Source organism: Amphibalanus amphitrite, unplaced genomic scaffold (assembly GCF_019059575.1).
Source record: "Amphibalanus amphitrite isolate SeventyFive unplaced genomic scaffold, NRLGWU_Aamphi_draft 000179F_arrow, whole genome shotgun sequence".
Taxonomy (NCBI): Eukaryota; Metazoa; Arthropoda; class Thecostraca; order Balanomorpha; family Balanidae; genus Amphibalanus; species Amphibalanus amphitrite.
The window spans coordinates 849,953-868,642 of record NW_024881674.1 but is presented as its reverse complement, the minus strand read 5'-3'; the positions used below and the strand labels follow the sequence as shown (position 1 = coordinate 868,642).

Genomic DNA, 18,690 nt, shown 5'->3' with positions numbered 1-18,690 from the left:
AAGCCATACGTGCGAACTGCAAGCACTATCACAGTGACCCCAGACACCCGTCTCGACTCAGCGTCACGTGTGACGCGTCAGCACGCGCCTTGTGACGTCACATCGTGACTGTCGGCCGAGAGTGGGCGTGTCGGCGCGATCGAAGCCCGCTCCCAGCTATCGATTCCGCAGGGGGGGGGGGGGGCGCAGGAGGCGAGGGAGACGGTCTCTGTTCCCGGAGACGTCGCCGCCGTCTCTCTGCAGTGTGCACCCCGCCAGTCAGGCACCAGCAGTCGGCAGCCAGCAGTCGGCAGCAGCAGCCGACTGCTCTCAAAGGTCAAAGCTGTGGCATGATCGAATCGGATTGATGACGTTTCAATCGCCTCGGACGAGCATTCAGCAGCACTCGTAGCAGCTGGGCTGTCGGTCGGAACAAAGGGTTAAATAGGAAGATAGGAGGCATAGGAGGCCGCCTTGTACTCCATGCAACGTTGATCGGAACCATGGTGACCTGGAAACGATGCTGACGTCATCGGTGCTGACGTCACCAGACGACACCAACAAAGTCTCCCACTGAGTCTCCCCACGCACGTGCGGTTGGCCCCCGCGTCGTCACGTGCTCGACCAATCCGTGCAGCACGTGTCAGCTAGGGACACAATGCCGAGTGCGCCACAGGCAGGCGTTGCTCGTGACCATTACGTTTCCCCGCTCACACTTCGACCAACAGCTACGATCACGGGTCATTTAGGTATAGCCGCCAAATGATTGTAAATTATAATCGCACTAAGCAGTTCAGCTCGACCCGGGACTGATCTGTTTCGTCTGTTTTAGCTCTGCGACCCGAGACCCGCGCGCCGGGTAGTGTCAAAGTGGGCACAAAGTGTCAAAGCCTGGACTCAGCAGACAGAGTTGAGCGCAGACACCCCCCCCCCCCCCCCGGCGGCCGGCCCCGACGAGGTCCGCAGATTAGCGGCTCGGCTGTGATGCGGGCAGCGATAAACACAGCGCGTATTGTCCGTGAATTGAGCTGTCGTCGGTTTACGACTCTGTGTGATAGTACGTACTGATAGAAGAGGTCACATCGGATCACATAGGCCATAGACCTAGCCTAACAAATGGCAGGCATGTTTAGATCTATAAACGGCACAGCACGCATTATTTGGTAAATGAATGAAATAAGTGTCCAGACCGGTCACGTATGTTTGAGATTTCTACAAAGAATAAAGTCGGAACACGCAAGCGGTCCCGACGTAATACCTAGCTCAAATACAGCGAGCAAATGCAAGAACTACGGCCGAACGTTTCAATAGTGAATCACTAACCACACATCTCTTTGTAAGGAGCACAGGAAGGCCTCAGTTCTCACTCGCAGCCAGGTCCTCCACACAGGCACGGCCTCTGTTTTGCGGGCTCTGACCTCCGTTATACCGGGGTTTTTGCACGCGGAGCCGGCTGTGCTCGGCTCTGGGTCACAGCCGGACGACTCTGGGACTGCCGGAGCGCGTCCCGTCCGACGTCCGTCCAACTGAAACATAGCGCCCACGAGCCCCAACGGAGCCGCGCCGGGCCGAATTGGGCTCACGCGTGCGGACACAACCACTCGGAACTCAACTCATCAACCGGCGGAGGAAGAGATGGTGCGTAGCCGCATTACTCGTTCCACAGACAGCGACAGCGCAAAGCCCGAACACTTCTGAGCCCGAACACCTTGTACGTATTTATAGTCGTGGCTAAAAGTAGGTAGGTACGCTTTTCGCACCAGACGATCCTGGCCTGCGGGCTCTCCGCTGCGTATTTGTATCGACCGCCGGTCGGTTGCCACGACACGCGTCGCTCCATGGCCTGGGTCACGGACCGTCCGCCTGCCGACTACTCATTGCCCACCGCTGCCCCAGGCTCCATTGAGGCACGCACGCGCCGCGCACACGACTCGCCGGATCCCGGAGCCGGCGCGGCGGTCGGAGCGGAGCGCTGAATGGTGTGACGTCATTCAGCCGGCAGCGGCGGCGATGGTGGCGGCGATCACAGCCCCACCCCAGGCCCCGCTTCGTCAGCTGCGGGGTCGTAGTTGAGGTTCACTGCCACGGTCGCTGAAAAGGGCACCGCACTGGGCGTAACAGATTACCAGATAACGAAGTATAGGAGCGCCTTTGCGAGAGTGTGTAACATATCTGTCAGAGAGAGGCACCGAGAGCTATCCGCCGATAGGAGAGCTCATCGCGGCCCTCTGAGACACCGGAGGTCATTACCGAATGGTCCGGCAGGATTGGGATGCGGGATGCGGGTCAGATAACACAGGTGACACCAAAGGCGGCGGAACGGGGAGGGCAACGGGGCACCGTACCCCCTTTGATTTTAGCATTTTAACATTAGCCCTATGGGCGTTGCATGGAAAGAATGGGACCAAAAGTCGGCAGTGCCCCCCCCCCTTTTTAATTGAAGGTGTTCCGCCGCTACTGGGTGACACCCCAGTGCGTCCGGTACAGACTGAAGAGCAGTAGGTATACGATCGGCTACACGGCCACGGTACGGTATCGCACGCGGCACGGCACTGCACGGAGACGGTACGGTGTTGTACGGTGTACGGCATACAGTGTCAGTACGGCAGTCGGCACTGAACGGTATACGGCTCACGGCGACAGTACGGTGTACGACACCGGATCAGTACAGACTACAGTGTACGGCACACGGCGACAGTAAAACGGTGTTGTACGGAAACCGCAACGGACGGATGTGGTTTGTGAATCACAAACGGTATCAGAGGCAGTGTAGCATGCATCATGTGTCACCAACCGAGACCATCGCAGGATATAGGTAAGGGTTATTTTCGACACCCAATCTGCCTTAATTCGTCCGGTCGTAGGCCAAGGAAAACGGATAAGGAAATACACGCTGTGTAGGTACCGATGCAAAGTAATCAACGGATACACTCATGATGCATATAGGTTGCAATCGGACAAAAGCAAATATTTACAGGCAGAACTACACCGCAAAACCGACATCGATATCGACGGGTACCAAAATGGAAGCAAATCTGTATCAGACTGGGGGCACGGTGCAGTGTTTATCATTCTGCTGCAGCACACGCATTTAGCCCGCCCACGCAACCATAACAGTACGACGTTATCATGCGCATCTCATCAACATGTAATTACGCCCCTGAGAATCCACATCTGCACATACGACCACGCACGAGAAACCCCAGGTGTGCCCTATACCATTTTCATCATCATTGAGGAGCTCGTCTGTATATGTATAGAGGCACCTGAGCAGCAGTACTCCGCCTTGGTAAGCGCTCCTGTCGTGAAAGACCGCATGTCAGCACCAAAGCAAAGTTGGCGCCGCGGTGGACTGCGGCAGCTAGCGCCTTCTGCGCGTACACGATAAGATACACCGCCGGTCGGTGTCACGCGGCCGGCGCAGCGGCGGGGAGGGTGCCGGGGGTGCATTATCGGCACCCCGCGGCCAGATGGCCCGGCCCGACCGCGTCCGGCCGCGGCGCGTATACCACCGTCACAGCCGCGGTGTGTCAGACAGGACTCGGAGCGTCGGCGGCGGGCGCAGCTGTGTCCACGTGACGAAACAGGCCGACCCGAGATGGGACGCACCGGACGACAAAACAAGGGGGCGACGGGGAGATAAATGCTGGCAAATTTTCACCAACAACTGCCGGACGGACACTAAGCAGTGAGCATTGTGATGACTCAATCAATGGACAAAATGTTACAACAATCAATAACGTCACAGAAGGCACAACCAACGATGATTTGCGGCACAACGCAATTATCGGTCAATTCAGGTTAGGTTGATCATTTCAGGCCACACACATTCATTCGCATTCCGTCGTTGACAATAGGTCACATGAAGTTCTAACGGACTTATTCAGTATGGGTACATCGTCATAAACGAGCACGTTTGGAGAGACCAACCGCCCGTGCCCTTCTGTTGGTGATAGTGTGATGTCAGATGTTTCCTGTGTTGCGACTTGCGGTCTGTCATAACTTATGTGCAGGACGTAACGTGGTCACATGAACATACAGGCGCCGGTGAAATAGTGAAATGCCGCTGCCGTGGGAGCAGTTCCCAACACGGAAGTCAACGAGCTCGTGACACACCAGGGTGCTTTCAATTCCATCCGTACGCCACATTACTGTCACGAAAGAACGGCGGGCTTCACGTTGCAAGTTTATTACATGCACAAGATTCGGACAAGCAACAGCACGTAACACATTGATAAAACTATTACTTCAAAATTTGGTAACGGATAAACATACCTGTTGGCGCTAAATTGAGCCCTTTATACAAAATCAGTTTGCTGCCGCCGAAGTTTGAACAACATTGCAGTGCTATGCAAAATAATGAAACCCACGCACATATACACAAAGCTGGCCTGAATTCCTAGTTTACGGAAGTTCAATAAAGTTCAATACAAGGAGAGATAAGTTATACTAAGCCAGCACGAAACACATCCATCTGCGCTTCTCATATCACTACAGATCAGACTGCACCATGCTCTTCAAAAAACATCATAAGCGCACGACAAATAGACGCTCAATACAGGCTGCTGTGCGAACCAAAGAGAGCCATCAAAGCTTCAGAAGTTCCGACACGTCTCAACAATCATACAAACACGGGATTACATTGATAAATTTGGACACCACTCAGAACAGTATTGCCGCATCAGGTGCCGTGGGAGCCGACCGCACAAGTACTGTATCGATTCGTCGATCGCCCACGCCCGGCCGCTGTCGAAGGGACGTCCGCTCCGTGCCGTCAGACAGAGCGCTGCGCAGTTGGGCTAGCGCTGCACGCGGCACACCGAGACGCCCACCGCGCTACCGGTGTGGCCGCGCACTACGCCCTTGTGTCCCACAACAACCTCCCAGCCGCTGTAACACGCACACATACACAAAGTACGCTGAAACAAAGCCTCGTGAAGCGGTGGCTGGCGCGCAGTGTCCGACAGGCATGCAGGCCACAGACCGGCTCTATTGCCTCGCTCAGACTGAGCGACAGCAGGTCTTTACTCGGATTCACGCTGCTGACTTTCAAGGTCGCGCTCGGGCGCCGCAGACACAGCAATCGACTGGAATTGGCGACCCCGGGTATCGGCGACGCGTGCGGCCCACATAGACATCGAGCGCCCCCACCGCAGGAGAGGGGCGGCGCGCGGCGGGTTAAATGCCCTGCGGTGACGGAAACGGTGCGGTGCATACTATCACTCCCTGTATATATCATATTACTGAGAAGCCAGCAGTTAACATTAACTCGCTAGTCAGGCGGAGAATGTGCAGGGACAGGTACTGTGCCCATTAAGTTTGCGCGCGGAACGCAAATATGTACCTATAACAATTCACGTACACATTGGCGGACTGTAATGCACGACTGAGGGCCAACATTAACGACCAATAAGCCAACTGATACGGGCGCTACACCACGACATCCACGGGAACGTCTAGATACCGGGTAAGCGCTGTGAGCTATCTACGACTGGCCGCGGGCGGCGGCCTTACCTGCTGGTCTCGGGCGAGCCGGGCGGGCGGGCGCGCCGTCTAGCGTGGCCGGCCCGGGATGGGCGGCGGTCCTCCGACGCGGGTGGGCTGCAGCGGCGGCGGCAGGCCCTGGCGGCCGCCGGGTCGAGACGGGATGGCCGGCGCCGGCCGCCCGGTCACCGGGGCCGGCCGCGCGGCCGTGGGTGGTGGCGCGCGCCGCGTGGCCGACCCGACACCACCTCCACCGCTGCCGCTGCTGCTGGTCGAATTGGCCCAGTCGATGTTGACGGCGGCGGAGGCGGGCGCCGCAGAGCACGCCAGCTGCGCGTTGCTGATGATGCGCAGCGCCTCCTTGCAGGCGTGGTACATGCGCAGCATCTCCTCCCGCTTGGCGGCCTCCTCCGCCGACTCCTCCATCATGCTGGCCTGGTCGCCGCTGGCGTACAGGTGCGCCAGCAGCTCGCCCATGATGAACGTCTTGCACTGGTTGATCATCATGTGCATGATGGTCTTGGGCACCAGGTCGCGGGTCGTCTTGGTGACGATACGCATGTAACTATCGACCAGGTTACGGATCGTCTCCACTTGTCGCTCAAGTGCCGGGTCGAGCGAGGTGGCCTGGTCATCGCTGCCGCTGGACTCGCCGTTGGCTGCCGACGCCTTCTCTGGGTAGACGCCGGCGCGCAGGAACGACGCCTTCCACGAGTCCAGCTCCTCGGAGGTCTCCGTGCTCAGCTCCAGCTGCTTGTGGTCCTTGTAGACGTTGCGGCCGTCGGGCGAGAAGAGAGCGAACGCTGAGCGGCGCGACATGAACCCACCCTCGACATCACGCAGCTTCAGGTTGTCCAGCGGCAACATGTACTTTTTGTCACGCTCCTCCTCGTCCTTGAACCAGCTGAGGCTCTCAGACGTCAGCACGAACCAGTAGTCGCGCGAGCCGCCGCGCATGATGCCCAGGTTACTGATGCACAGCCAGCCTTTGCGGATCACCTGGTTGCCCAGCTTGCGGCCGGTCTTGTTGGCATTCTCCGTCTGAGACTGGGCGTTGGCGAAACCGATGAAGTCCTCGTGGTTGGTGTTCATGTAGGCAAGCTCACAGTCTATGAGCAGGATGAGCTGCCGCTTCAGCTCAGACTCTCGCTCGCGAATAAAGGTGCAGATGATGCGCTCGGCCTCATCGCGCAGGCGCGGGTAGCGCGCCATCTTGTCTGTGCACGAGCGCACCACGTTCGTGAGCTCCTGCACCACCAGATCGACGCACTTGAGGCTGGGCTCCTTCAGCCGCTCGATCTGCTTCTTGACGATGGCGTCGAAGGCCATGTCGGGCGTGAAGAGACCGACGCGGATGCCGTGGATGTTCTGGATCGCGAAAGCGATCTCCTTGCGCAGCTCTTTCTCGTCGAACTCCATCTTCACGATCTCGAACGGGAAACGCTCGTGGAAGAGCCGGTTGATCTTGGCGCCGCCCGACAGCTCAGCCGTGTTGATGCGACCGTCGCCTTTTCCGGAGCCTTCGATGGAGCGGTCAAAGTCCGCCTGCAGCTGCTGGATCATCTGCAGCATCGCCTTCGTCTTGATGCTGGGATCGTCCGGTCGGAAGTGCTTGTACTCCTCCACTTCCTTCTCCATGCTCAGGAGCTGCTTCTGCAGCTTGTCCCTGAGGGATGGCAGCGTCTCTCTGATGTGGTTTGACAGCTGCTGGTTCAGCACTCTCTGCAAATAGGGAGTGCCCATACGATCTGCCATTGATCTGTAGGCTGGGTGGCTCAAGAAGAACTTTCTCTCTGCTGCAATGGCTGCCTTGATGTCCTTACGACCTTCAATGTCTCTCTGGCTGCGGTTTACCACACCAACATACCCTCGCCTCAGTGGGAGAGTCCGGTTCTCCAGAATATCCTTGGCATCAGTTCCATCATCCATCAGGTCAAGTTTGGTTATGACACCAATGGTTCGCATTCCATCTGGGTCCACCTCACGTGCCAGCTTCAGGGCATCACTGATTGCAAGATCCTGGTTGGCTGGAGTGACAGCAAGCACAAGGCAGTTGGGCTTTGTGATGAACTGCATGATCATGTTCCTGATTTGCTCCTCAATGTCTTTTGGCTGGTCACCCACGGGCACTCTGGTCATGCCTGGCAGATCTATCAATGTCAAGTTTAGGACATGAGGCGAGAACACTCTCAGATTGATAGGGACACTACTGATTCCCTTGTTGCTGCCAGTGACTCGGTCTGTCTCGGCCTCTATCTCCCTTCTGATATCATCAAAATTTGGGAACTGCTGGCCTTTGAGATGCAAGAACTCTCCGTACTCAACAGGGTGGTTGATGAGCTGGAGCACCAGGGGTCGCCTTGTCACAATGCCTGAGCCACGAGGGAGAAAATCTTGACCAACAAAGTTCTCCAGCACAGATGACTTTCCTGCACTTTGGCCACCAACTACTGCTATTTGTGGCAAATCCAGCTGCATACTAACACCCATTTGAGAGAATGCATCTTGTAGCTGATTTACAATGCCAATCAGGCTTTCCATTCCACTATTTCCAGCCATGTTGATGTTCTCTTCTTGTGCAGCTGATCTTAGACTGACAAAGACAACTTACAAGTAAGAACTTATCTGTCAGTGAGAATATCTGAGATCTTCGAAAATATATATCAAATTCGAACAAAGAGTTCTTCCTCCACCGTCCCAGCGATGCAAAAATATCATTTAATACAGTCACCTGCTGTAACTTACTTGAAGTCGGGCTTCACCCCAAGAAGTCAGCCAACAACTTATTCCACTAGAAAAACGCCAAGTGTTCGTTGATTATTAATATGTCAGGCCTTCAGTTCTTAAAAACAGCCTTGACACACGTGAGCGCTCTAATAATCACTCGTTTTTCTTCATTTTAATTGAATGACCAACACACCCACTCGCCTCCGCGCCGCTCGACGTCGCTCAACACACTATCAAGGATTAGGAAATTATCGGCATCTAACAATACAATGGTTCCACAGAATTGGTGACGTCATCTGGACGGGCGGGGAATCACGGATGACTCAAAATCGCCAGCGAAACCTCAGCGGAAGAAGCACTTCGCCTACCGGCTACCATTTTCATATTACAACACAGACGCACGCCACGGATGATCGTAATTAGCGTGAAGGCTGGGCGTACGAATGGTAGTGATCAATCAACACATCTTTTTAGCGAGCTCGGATTACGACAAAGTAGCGGGAGCCGGGAGGGGGATCGACGCTGCAGCACCAGCAGTACCTCCCTACTTCAGTGCTCGCCTCAGTATGGATAAGTATGATGATGATCACCACATGATCACGACCTGAATGGGCCTTGTATGCCTCCACGCCTCCATACGAAGCCAGTTCAAGCTGATCGTTCTGACCCCACGTTCTAAAACTCGATGCCGTAGACCGATAGCGAAGGTTGAACTAGAATCTGTATCAACATTTGAGGAGTCACTGAGGTTTGCGTATTTGTCACTCCCCTAAAGAGGAATTATGGCTACCCAGAGGTGGTGAATGCTCCGTGCTCGTCCGAATGCGATGGCCACTGAATTAGGCTGTCCCTCTGCTCGAATGATGCTCGCGAGTCGCACCTTCGGTTTCAAAACCACGCATGCACGCTGCGGAGCAGTCAAAAACAACAAAGGGCAACTCTCGAAACGCCAAACAGGCAGAAACCAAATATTTGAAAAGTGAAACACAAATTGGTTGTTGAGAAAACATATGCATTTTGTATTTGGTAACGTCAAAAGCCGCAAACAATAAATGTTTACTTGCAAACACAAAACCAATGACACCGCTCAAGGTCACCCTCTACATAGGCAAAATAAAAAATGCTGCTTCATTCATCCAGCGCGACCAAGGTAAGCTATCCTTCACCCTAATCAGTTTCAAAGCATGGCTCCTCGGCACCACGGAACCTTATTCAAAAAACGATATTTGCCAGAAACGTAAATCAGCCAACTCCGGCTCACAAGCGGGCACCATGACAATTGACCAAGCTCTTATCAGAGCCATCACAAAACACCTTCAACATCCCTTCTCCAAAAGGCCGAAATTATCACATCATAGTCAGGCCACCACATCATGAGGCAAAATTCATATTTTAACATGCTCATCTCATCTTCTGTTATTTGCCTCCGATATCAAATGACACAACTCTTCTTTTTTTTCTGAAAAGAGCCAGCTTGGTCTCCATAAATACTCGAACCCCAAAAACTTGCTCGCATTCATCAGTTTACTAACGATAACAATCTTACGGCATAAAAGGCACTACGCTTATTACGATCAAACATGTTTAGGTTCACATAGCAAACGTCGCTTTCTCTGACGCTCCCACAACCAAGCTCACAGACTGCGAATCAAATCGCCGAAATAAAACGAAAAATACGGTCGCTTCCGTGAAAACTTAGCTGCACTAACCATATGAATTAACACCAATACATTGTGTCAAAATTGGAAATACTTATGAATCATCCAGTACATGATCATCGATAGGGAATAGAAAAGCTACTCGGAGAATGGAAGTGGCAGTCACGAAAGGAGCTGACACTGCTGAACGAAATCAACGCAAAGTCCTGAGTGGCAGACGAACACGATATAGCGAATATAAGCTCGCTGTCAACATGCTACATCTCCATACAGCTGTTCTACTGCTATGGGACCTGATCCTTGTTATGTTTATAACACGCACAGTCACAAAGGACAAACTACTGTGAGATGATTAGTAAACAACGACGCTAACAAACCATATCAGAACACTATCACTGATCAGGTAGTCTGTCAAGTGACATTACAAGTTACACGTACACTTACAAGTTACAAATGGTTGAAACCAAGCACCGAACGGAAGCTTAGTACAGTGTAAGCTGTTCGTTGAATCCATCCTACCAAGCCCAGGCCTGCACCTCTGGTATCGACCGGTGTTTCTTCCACTAACTACGTGCAAATGGTCATACACTTGACGTGCAAAGGCCAAACACATAAGCCTTTTAGACGACCCATGCGGACGAATCCGTAACAACTTCATGCGAAAGTGTACATTTTTGCATTCAATAGCTATAATTGAACAGTTTGCCGCACCTCCACACACCGAACGACAAGTAAGCCAAGAAATGCTTGCAATTTCGCAGCTGACACGTTCTTAGTAGTGACGATAACTGCAGAAAGCCTTTAATTTCGCATCTTTAACATATGATTCAATTTCAACCGTTGAAGCTCCGTTGAGGCAGGAATTTAGCTTCTTCGTCGGAGAATGGAGTAATGTTGTCGTTAGCAAGTTGAGCCGAATATTGCTGTACCTCTCTCTGCACATCACTGTAATACACAATGTGGTGCCAGGCTCCACGACCTTTCGCCTCCTCGCACACCGCTTCTTGGAGACCGAACTCCTGCCAAAAACACTGTTCGACAAAACACTGTTCAACAACCGCGGCCCATCGGCAAGGACCTGGCGTCCGCTAGCCAGACAATGAAATCGCCGTCAACCAGCGAACACTACCAAAGACAGGCGGGGACAGCCTGCGGACACGGCAGGGCCCGTCTGGCGCCCCCTAGACCGGCTGCAGCGGCTCAGAGTTGTTGACGGTGTTTTGTCTGGAGACGGGCGCGATGTCGGCAGCGGCGCACCGCCTCTTGAACATGCCAGAGACGAATACAGCCTGTGGACGGCAGCGGGCCGGTCAGACGGCCACTGGACGACTCACGGGGACAAGTCAGACGGACGGACGGGGATGTGGTGACAACTGGTCGTGATGCCAGGAAGTGGAAGAATACATACAGGCAGCAGGACCGCAACCTAGTTTACCGGGTCCCTTTGCAGTTTTATCATATATAATCATCATGCCACATGGCTATAAACGTCAATTAATGTAAAATCAATAGCTGGAACCAAATCGCTCAGAATTTCCACTCTAAAACTATGTAGCGCAAAGACCATTATGTACGGACGCCCCAAATTCAAATGAAAACGAGTCAGCAAGGTCCGGGGAAGATTGTTTGCCAAGCTGCCCGACTAACAAAGTGCTGGTTCCAAAGAGAGTCACCGAGGGGCGCCACATGCCCACAAGTGAGGGCTCTGGACCCACCCGTCCTGTAAGAAAAGAGAGAATTACGCTTATCCAAAGACCCGTTATGATTAAACGTCTGGAACAAAGTGACTAAAAGGGCATCAGCATCGTAAGAAGCTACAAAACCAATAAAGCAAGCCCAACAACATTAAGCCTGTGACAATGACAAAGCATTTTGGCCGGAGAACTGTCGCCAGTTCAGGTCCTAATAGGTATAAGAAACAATATTTTCCTCTCCCGCACCAGCCCTTGCTCGCTCCCTCTCGCCACTACCAAACACGGCTCTGCGGCTAGTCCGAGCACGGCCGCGGGGACGTACCACGAGCACTGCCACGATGGCGCCGAGCACGGCTCCGGCCAGCACGTCAGTCGGGTGGTGCTTGTAGTCGGAGACGCGGCTGAGAGCCGTGTACCAGCACAGCATCAGGCAGACGAACTGCAGGAACGGCCGCAACAGCTTGGTGGCGCGCCACGTCAGCCGCGCCTGCAGGTATAGCTGGAGAGGGAAGGAGAGACGCGGTCAGATTACTATACAGGCACAGCTGAGAGATGGAGTGGTCAGATGGTGTTCTAGGTACAGCTGAGGGGGAGGGGCTCAGGTGATCTTGAAGGTACAGCTGAGAGTGGTGGGGGTGGGTCAGATGATCCTATTCGCATAGCTAAGAGGGGAGGGGAGCGGTTAGTCAGACGACCACGCACGCTGCAGGTACATCTAGAAAGGGAAGTGGAGCGCGGAGTCAGATGACCCTACAGGTGCAACTAGAAGCGGAAGGGGGAGCGAGGGATCATTGCTTTTGCAAGTAAAAACTGGTAAGCGGAAGGGACGGGACGGAAGTGCATGTTTTTTTCTGAGAGGGAAGAGATCAAAGTCAGACGGTTGTGCAAGGTAACGGTAACAGATCGCTTGCATATTCTGCACCAGATCATGGCTCCTGACACTGACTATGACCGTGACGGTCATGGTGTTACAGATGGTAATGGTACGGCATGACGGTCACGGTGTAACGAATGGTGAGCGGGATAGCAGAAACCTTCAACAGAACTTAATGTGTCAGGACATGTGTAGAACAGGCGCCAGTCGGTGTCAGCTCGTGTGAATGGTTGGCGTTTGGTCGTGTGTCGTGGAGATGTTGTGACCACTTACCGCCAGGTACACCATCGTGTAGAAGGAGAACGAGGCGTGGCCGGACGGGAACGATAGCCTGAAACACAAAGACAGCGCAACCAAGGTCAGAAATGAATATAAGGATGCTATGGGGAACAACAAAACAGCAAAATAGACAATTAAACTAGGATATTTATCGTCATATACAATAGACCGTCACAGTGTCATAATACAGCCTGGCGCACGTCAACCATGTATGTGTCATGCCTCATAGGTACGTCATACGTCATACATCAAGACGTGCCCGCAAACCATGCAAGTTAGCGTAAAAGGCGGGGAACAGAAATCAAATATTGTTATTTTTTACTTTTCACGAGAAGAAGCAGTTCATCTCCCCCAAATTCATTAACATTTCACATCTGCTATATGAAGAATCATTGACGTTTTCCTCGAACGAATAAGATCAAGGTCAAAAGTTATATTAGAGACGGTGAACTTTCGGCTACAACTTACAAGCTTTTGTCAAACCAACAAAATGGCACGATATAAAATTCAAGTCAACATGAATTTTGTATCGTGCATCATGTCAGCATAAATTTTGTGGCGCGACATTTTGTTGGTTTGATAAAATCTTGTAGCCAAAAGCTCACCGTATGAAATATAATTTTTGGCCTTTATTTAATTTCTTCGAGTAAAAGGTCAACGATTCTTCACATATCTATACTCGCTAGTCGCTATGTTCCTCGCAAAAGCACTTGACACCATTAACAATGCACTATAGCTCTTGCCTAGCTCCATCCTTCTCCGATCTACTCCCTCCTTGATGACCTCCGTCCTCCATCCCTCACCCTCCCCCTCCATACCCCGTCCGTACCTCGCCTCCCTGATGGCCTTTTCGTCTGGGCCCAGACATTTGAAGTTCGTGATGTAAGTGTGATCGGTGCAGCTGCCGTTCTCCAGCACGTCCGGCCTGCACACGGCGATAAAGTGGGGACGCAGACGGCCGATCGAGTATTTACCTGCGGAGCGGGACCACCGCGGTCTGAACAAGTGGTCTGAACACTGCAGCACGCTTAAACCCGCGCCCCGTAGGGGGGGGGGGGCGAAACGGCCCCCCTGTCCCTCGATATCTCCTAAACGGCTGGAGATATCGCCACCAAACTTTCAGGACCCCTCCGGGCATCAATTTTACACATTGTGACCAAACATTTTTCCAGAGGCTATGATAAGTTGGCCACAAATGACGTCAGAATGACGTCATGTTCTGCCATTTTCGACCGAAAAAGACCTTCGCGAGAAGAGCTGTCAGGCCTACAGCTTCGAAGATACAGACAAATGATCTAGACATAAAAGGTGTAGAATTGACAAGGCTACAAAACTGCTATCTCGGATTTTTGAAATTTTCGAGTTTTAACCCCCAAAAATCAAAAATGCAATTTTTTGGATATATTAGCCAAAAAATCCAGATAGTTTTTTTGAGTTTCGAAAAAAACGGAATATATGTGATAGAACCTACCGTCATCTATCTACATCCAAATTTCAGATCGATATCTCGATTTTTGGCCAAGTTATAGCGAAAACACTGTGCAAAAATGATGACGTCAAATTTTCAAACTCAATTTTTGGCAATTCTAGACCAAGTAGAGCAAAACAAAGACCACCATTGGACTCCCCGTGACGAGCTGCATCGAATGGATACCCATTTTATGCAAAAACATCAAATTTGAAATTTGACCTAAGTTGACCTGACCTTGACTTGACCTTGACCAAAATGTGACCTTAGCTGGCTCCAAAGGCTGTCTGACCCACATAATCGCATTTGTCATGTAAAATGGACCATAAAACATGTATCACACGACACTTTCATATTGTGACCCCCGGTGACCTGACCTCGCTGTGACCTGACCTGGTATCAGTGACCTCAGATAGCAGAGTATATGTTTGACGAACAATGTGCCATCGATGGTTTTCAATAACTTCCCAATTTACTCGATTTCACAACACATTTCTTGAAATGCCTGTGAACGGTGAAAATCTGACCTTTGACCTGACCTGTGACGTCATCGGTTTGACCTAGGTCAATGAAATTTGGTCACAAGGTAGTTCCCTGGTGGGGCTATCGATCGCCGTTTTAATTTTGAAAATCGGCCGGTAAATGTCCGAGATCTTAGGGGGGGGCCGAAACGGCCCCCCCCCCCCCCCCCTACGGGTGGTGGGGTCCGCCGGTAGCCCTACGGGGCGCGGGTTAATAGAGTGAATACATACTAACACGCAGGTAAACCTACAGACTGTCAAGGAGCATTGTAATATGACTATGTAATATGAACAGTGTAATAAACATTATATAAACAAGACAGCGCTGTAAGGATGTTACGCGACATGAACAAACGAACAAACGACAAACCGATGTATCGGTTGCTCGTTTGCAGCACTTGTTTACATTTATCGTGATGCATGGAATGACAACTGAGCCAGTAATCTGTAAAACTTGCAAAAAATAACGCACATATTTATGAGATGCTGTTGTTCAGTTGATGAGATCCCGATAATAATAACGCTCAAAGCAGTGTTGCACCATATAAATCTTAATGACATATACAATGCAGGGGCATTTGATTAGCTGATACATCAAGCAGTAGCTGGAGCCCAAACGAATTCACAAGTCTCCGTTTTCGAAACGGTAGGCAAGTTCCTGTTACTTTGATCTGATCATAGAGGTACTTGGTACAACAATAGGTGCCTGTTCTGTGTCCTTCGATTATCCAGAGTTCATGAGTCCAAAGACCCACATAGGTAATCATTCGGTTTCATTCACCGTCACTGACTCCGAACCTATCTCAGCTAACAAAGGGGGGGGGGCGCCCGGGGAGCCGAAGGTGGCTGACCCTCACCCGGGACTCCGGCTGACCGGGTGACGTCACATATATCGAGTGACGTCACACCATGACCAACACAACTAGCAGGCCATGGGTGGGTGGTTTGACGTCACGGGCGAGAGAGGCGGGCGGCCCGGAGCCAGGAAGCGTCGTTTGGCACCGGGGCTGGGTAATGTGGCCAGCCGAGACAGAATAGAATAGTCGCGGCCCAGAGACCATCGGTGCCCGCAGTGCACCGAGCCAGCCATCTGTGATTACAGATTATCGGCAGTCGGTTTCCAAGGCGCAAATATAATACCATACATTATACTAACGAAACAAAACTAGGGCATGGTTCAAAGCCATTTATATAAAAATAGTTCAAGTCACAAATCACATAGCCAATCGAGCCTCAGACTCCGCAACATCCAGAGAAAAGAGATAAGACCGCAAATTTAGTCATTCGAAGAGCAGCTCACCACATTCCCACGGCTGTTATTCGACTACACGGCTGTTGTTTCGGGGCTAACCGCTGTTCGTTTGGTCTCACCTATGTCGGTGGCGAGCTGGGAGCAGGCGGCGCCGAACGCGAACACGCCCACCATTTGGTAGATGGCCCAGAACCACGGGTGCACCTTCAGTCGGCACACCTCCATCGTCTTCTGGCGGTGGCAGTGCTTGCAGTGGAAGTACTCCACTATCGACATCTGCACAACAGTCATGGCACACTTGTTAGTTTTGTGCCACGGTACTGCGACCATGGAGACAGTCGTATGATGCATTTTTACCGTGAATAAATGACAAGTTGCCTTACTGTCTCTACGTAAATAAAAAACAGCGTGATATGCAATGTTTGTACACATGGAAATAAATAAACACAATATAATGCAAAATTTAAAAAGCGTTTACTCGCTCTGACACAGCTACGGCGAATAAATACTCGCATACCACTCTAAAAACAAGAGAGCGCAACAGTAATTCGCCAAATTCAAGCACCAGCTAACAAGGTAAGCAACTGGAGACAGTGAAATAAAGATAAGACACAGTGAAATAAAGAGCACCTTCTGCCACAATGAAGAAGTTCATGCGCCAACCACACGACAAACATGGAAGCTAAAAGTTCATGCAAGATGTGTCTATCAGTAGATGTTAGTAATCAGGACAGAGCGCATGCGAAGATGATCTCTTCACCATCACCCATTCAACTAAGTGGCATTTGTTTCATTCTATCTGTATCGGTACAATATGCCCTCAGCCTGGTCTGCCAGGCTCGATCAATAGAGCCCGGTCTGACCCGGTTCCGAAACAGCAACGACCTCGCGTCAATATCCGAGAGAGCACGCTCAGACATAGCCGGCAGAACGTCCAGCCAAAGGCACCTCTGCAGACTGCGAGCGTTTGCTTATGGAATGGATTACCCTTAAATACACTCATGTTAGGTGTCATCTACTATGGGAGCCTGTGTGTATGAAATTCGTCCATCCAAAGTCCATCATCCGCACTGCGACGGACAACTAAGCTTACACAATACCCATAAGTTGACTGCAGGGAGCGGAAGGTTTACTTATACTACTAGGAAACCCCGGCATTTACAACGCTGCAAGTTGAACCTTTGATAGGCGAGTGAAGTCTTGCTAACCACCAGAAGGCCAGATAATGGGCCTTAGCCAATCAATCCGCCGGAACAACTGCAAGGCTCGATTGCAACGGTGTCTGTGCTCCCGAGGCCTGAGCAGTCGCTCCAGCTTGTATGGGTTTCAATCCTCATGTGGACTGCTAACAGACCCTTACAAAGCCCTGCAGATTCCATCGCGTACGAATGTTTGCTATAGGAAAAAGTTTGTGGGGAGGTACAACGAGCTTCTCTGAAGGTTCGAGGGAGCGCAGTAGTCGCAAACACCACCGCCGCTGCAAGTCACGCATGACTTCTGCAATCGTCTGTCGTTGGGCAGCGTACGCTCGGAGACGGTTATCTTCATTGAGCTGATGTCACGCCAAAGATCAGGGCCACAAGCCGTCTGCAGAGGCGAGAGAGCCTCGACCCAGCCCACGTAGACCACAAAGCGGAGCCGTGGGTGAATGTGAAAATGGTAAGAGGAGACTGATTCTAACACCCCAGCCGCACCATGGCCCCATCTCAGATTTCCGTAGCGGTAGTAATTGGATTACAGGAATGATATCAGTGTATACTCGCTGCTCAGTAGAATGTGACATGCAATGCGGCTGTGCGTCACTCCTGGGCACTGCTCGATATCTCGCGACAATTGCAATACCGCTGCAGAGCGATTGATACCGGCACCCGGAAAGTACTCAATCCGCGGTTCTGAAGGCAACCACATGTGAGCGGTTTCTCGCAAGATTAGATAGCACAGCATGTGCAACGAGCAACCTAACAATAGAACCAGCTGTGCGGACCGCGATGTCCTACATCTTTTCGAGAGTAGCTGTGACGTCACGAAGATGAATCACGAATATACAAACGTCACACGGACCAACACGGTAGAGTTGCAAAGTTTCCCTACCGCACTACCGGCATGCCGGTAATTTTTCACTACCGCAGGTTTTTTCGTGGTATCTGGCATGTCTTGCCGGTAGCATGCCGGTATTTTTGGTTTTGCACAAAAAATTATTAGCATATATTCAAACTTTGGACACTAAGAGGTTATCAAATTGTAAGAACAACAATCTTAGCCATTGCAAAATACATTTTGTGATAGAGTGGCTGCTGGGTGGGATGGGTACCTACTGAAATTGCCAAAATGTGGCATCTCTTGTAGGGGTAAGCTAGAATCAACAATGCAGGTTTTTTAGCATGCCGGTAATTTGGTGGTGTTTTTGCTTGGGGCGTGGTAGCATGCCGGTATCCCAGAAAATTTTTGTGGGGCGGGGCGGTGCCGGTAGCAGCCTTTGGGGGAAACATTGCAACTCTACAACACGGCCTATTAGGTCGTAAACCATTATATCGCGACCGGAGAATGATTCACCGTCCGTACTTGGTATGCACCGCTGACACTTGATCGCTACGTGACGTCAGTGAATGCGGCCATGACGTCATAAAAACAGTCACCGGCCGGATTCCATTAGCGGCACGATGGTAGGCGGACGAGCGTAACATGTTTCTGGCCCGGTCACCAGTTCGGTAGTTACCCCGGGTCCACCGGCGCACGAGACTGTGTGTCACACGC

At 51.7% G+C, this 18,690-nt stretch overlaps 2 protein-coding genes across 15 annotated transcripts in view; both read right to left on the bottom strand.

The window, feature by feature from the left end:
* Positions 1-4,152: 4,152 nt before the first annotated feature.
* LOC122384003 (dynamin-like) lies at positions 4,153-8,421 on the bottom strand. Its single transcript, XM_043370933.1, has one exon. It carries the CDS (start codon positions 8,020-8,022, stop codon positions 5,533-5,535), a length of 2,490 nt encoding a protein of 829 aa, XP_043226868.1. The 5' UTR covers positions 8,023-8,421; the 3' UTR covers positions 4,153-5,532.
* A 763-nt stretch (positions 8,422-9,184) lies between these two features.
* Positions 9,185-18,690, bottom strand: part of LOC122384014 (putative phosphatidate phosphatase) — a 37,383-nt gene continuing 27,877 nt past the window's right edge. For all 14 annotated transcript variants that reach the window (XM_043370962.1, XM_043370969.1, XM_043370963.1 and 11 more), the window contains 5 exons: positions 16,056-16,212; positions 13,525-13,669; positions 12,690-12,747; positions 11,865-12,041; positions 9,185-11,137 (listed from right to left, as the gene is read on the bottom strand). In XM_043370962.1, the coding sequence (XP_043226897.1) occupies positions 11,030-11,137; positions 11,865-12,041; positions 12,690-12,747; positions 13,525-13,669; positions 16,056-16,212 (645 nt within the window). In that variant the 3' untranslated portion in view covers positions 9,185-11,029. The remainder of the gene's footprint in view (positions 11,138-11,864; positions 12,042-12,689; positions 12,748-13,524; positions 13,670-16,055; positions 16,213-18,690) is intronic.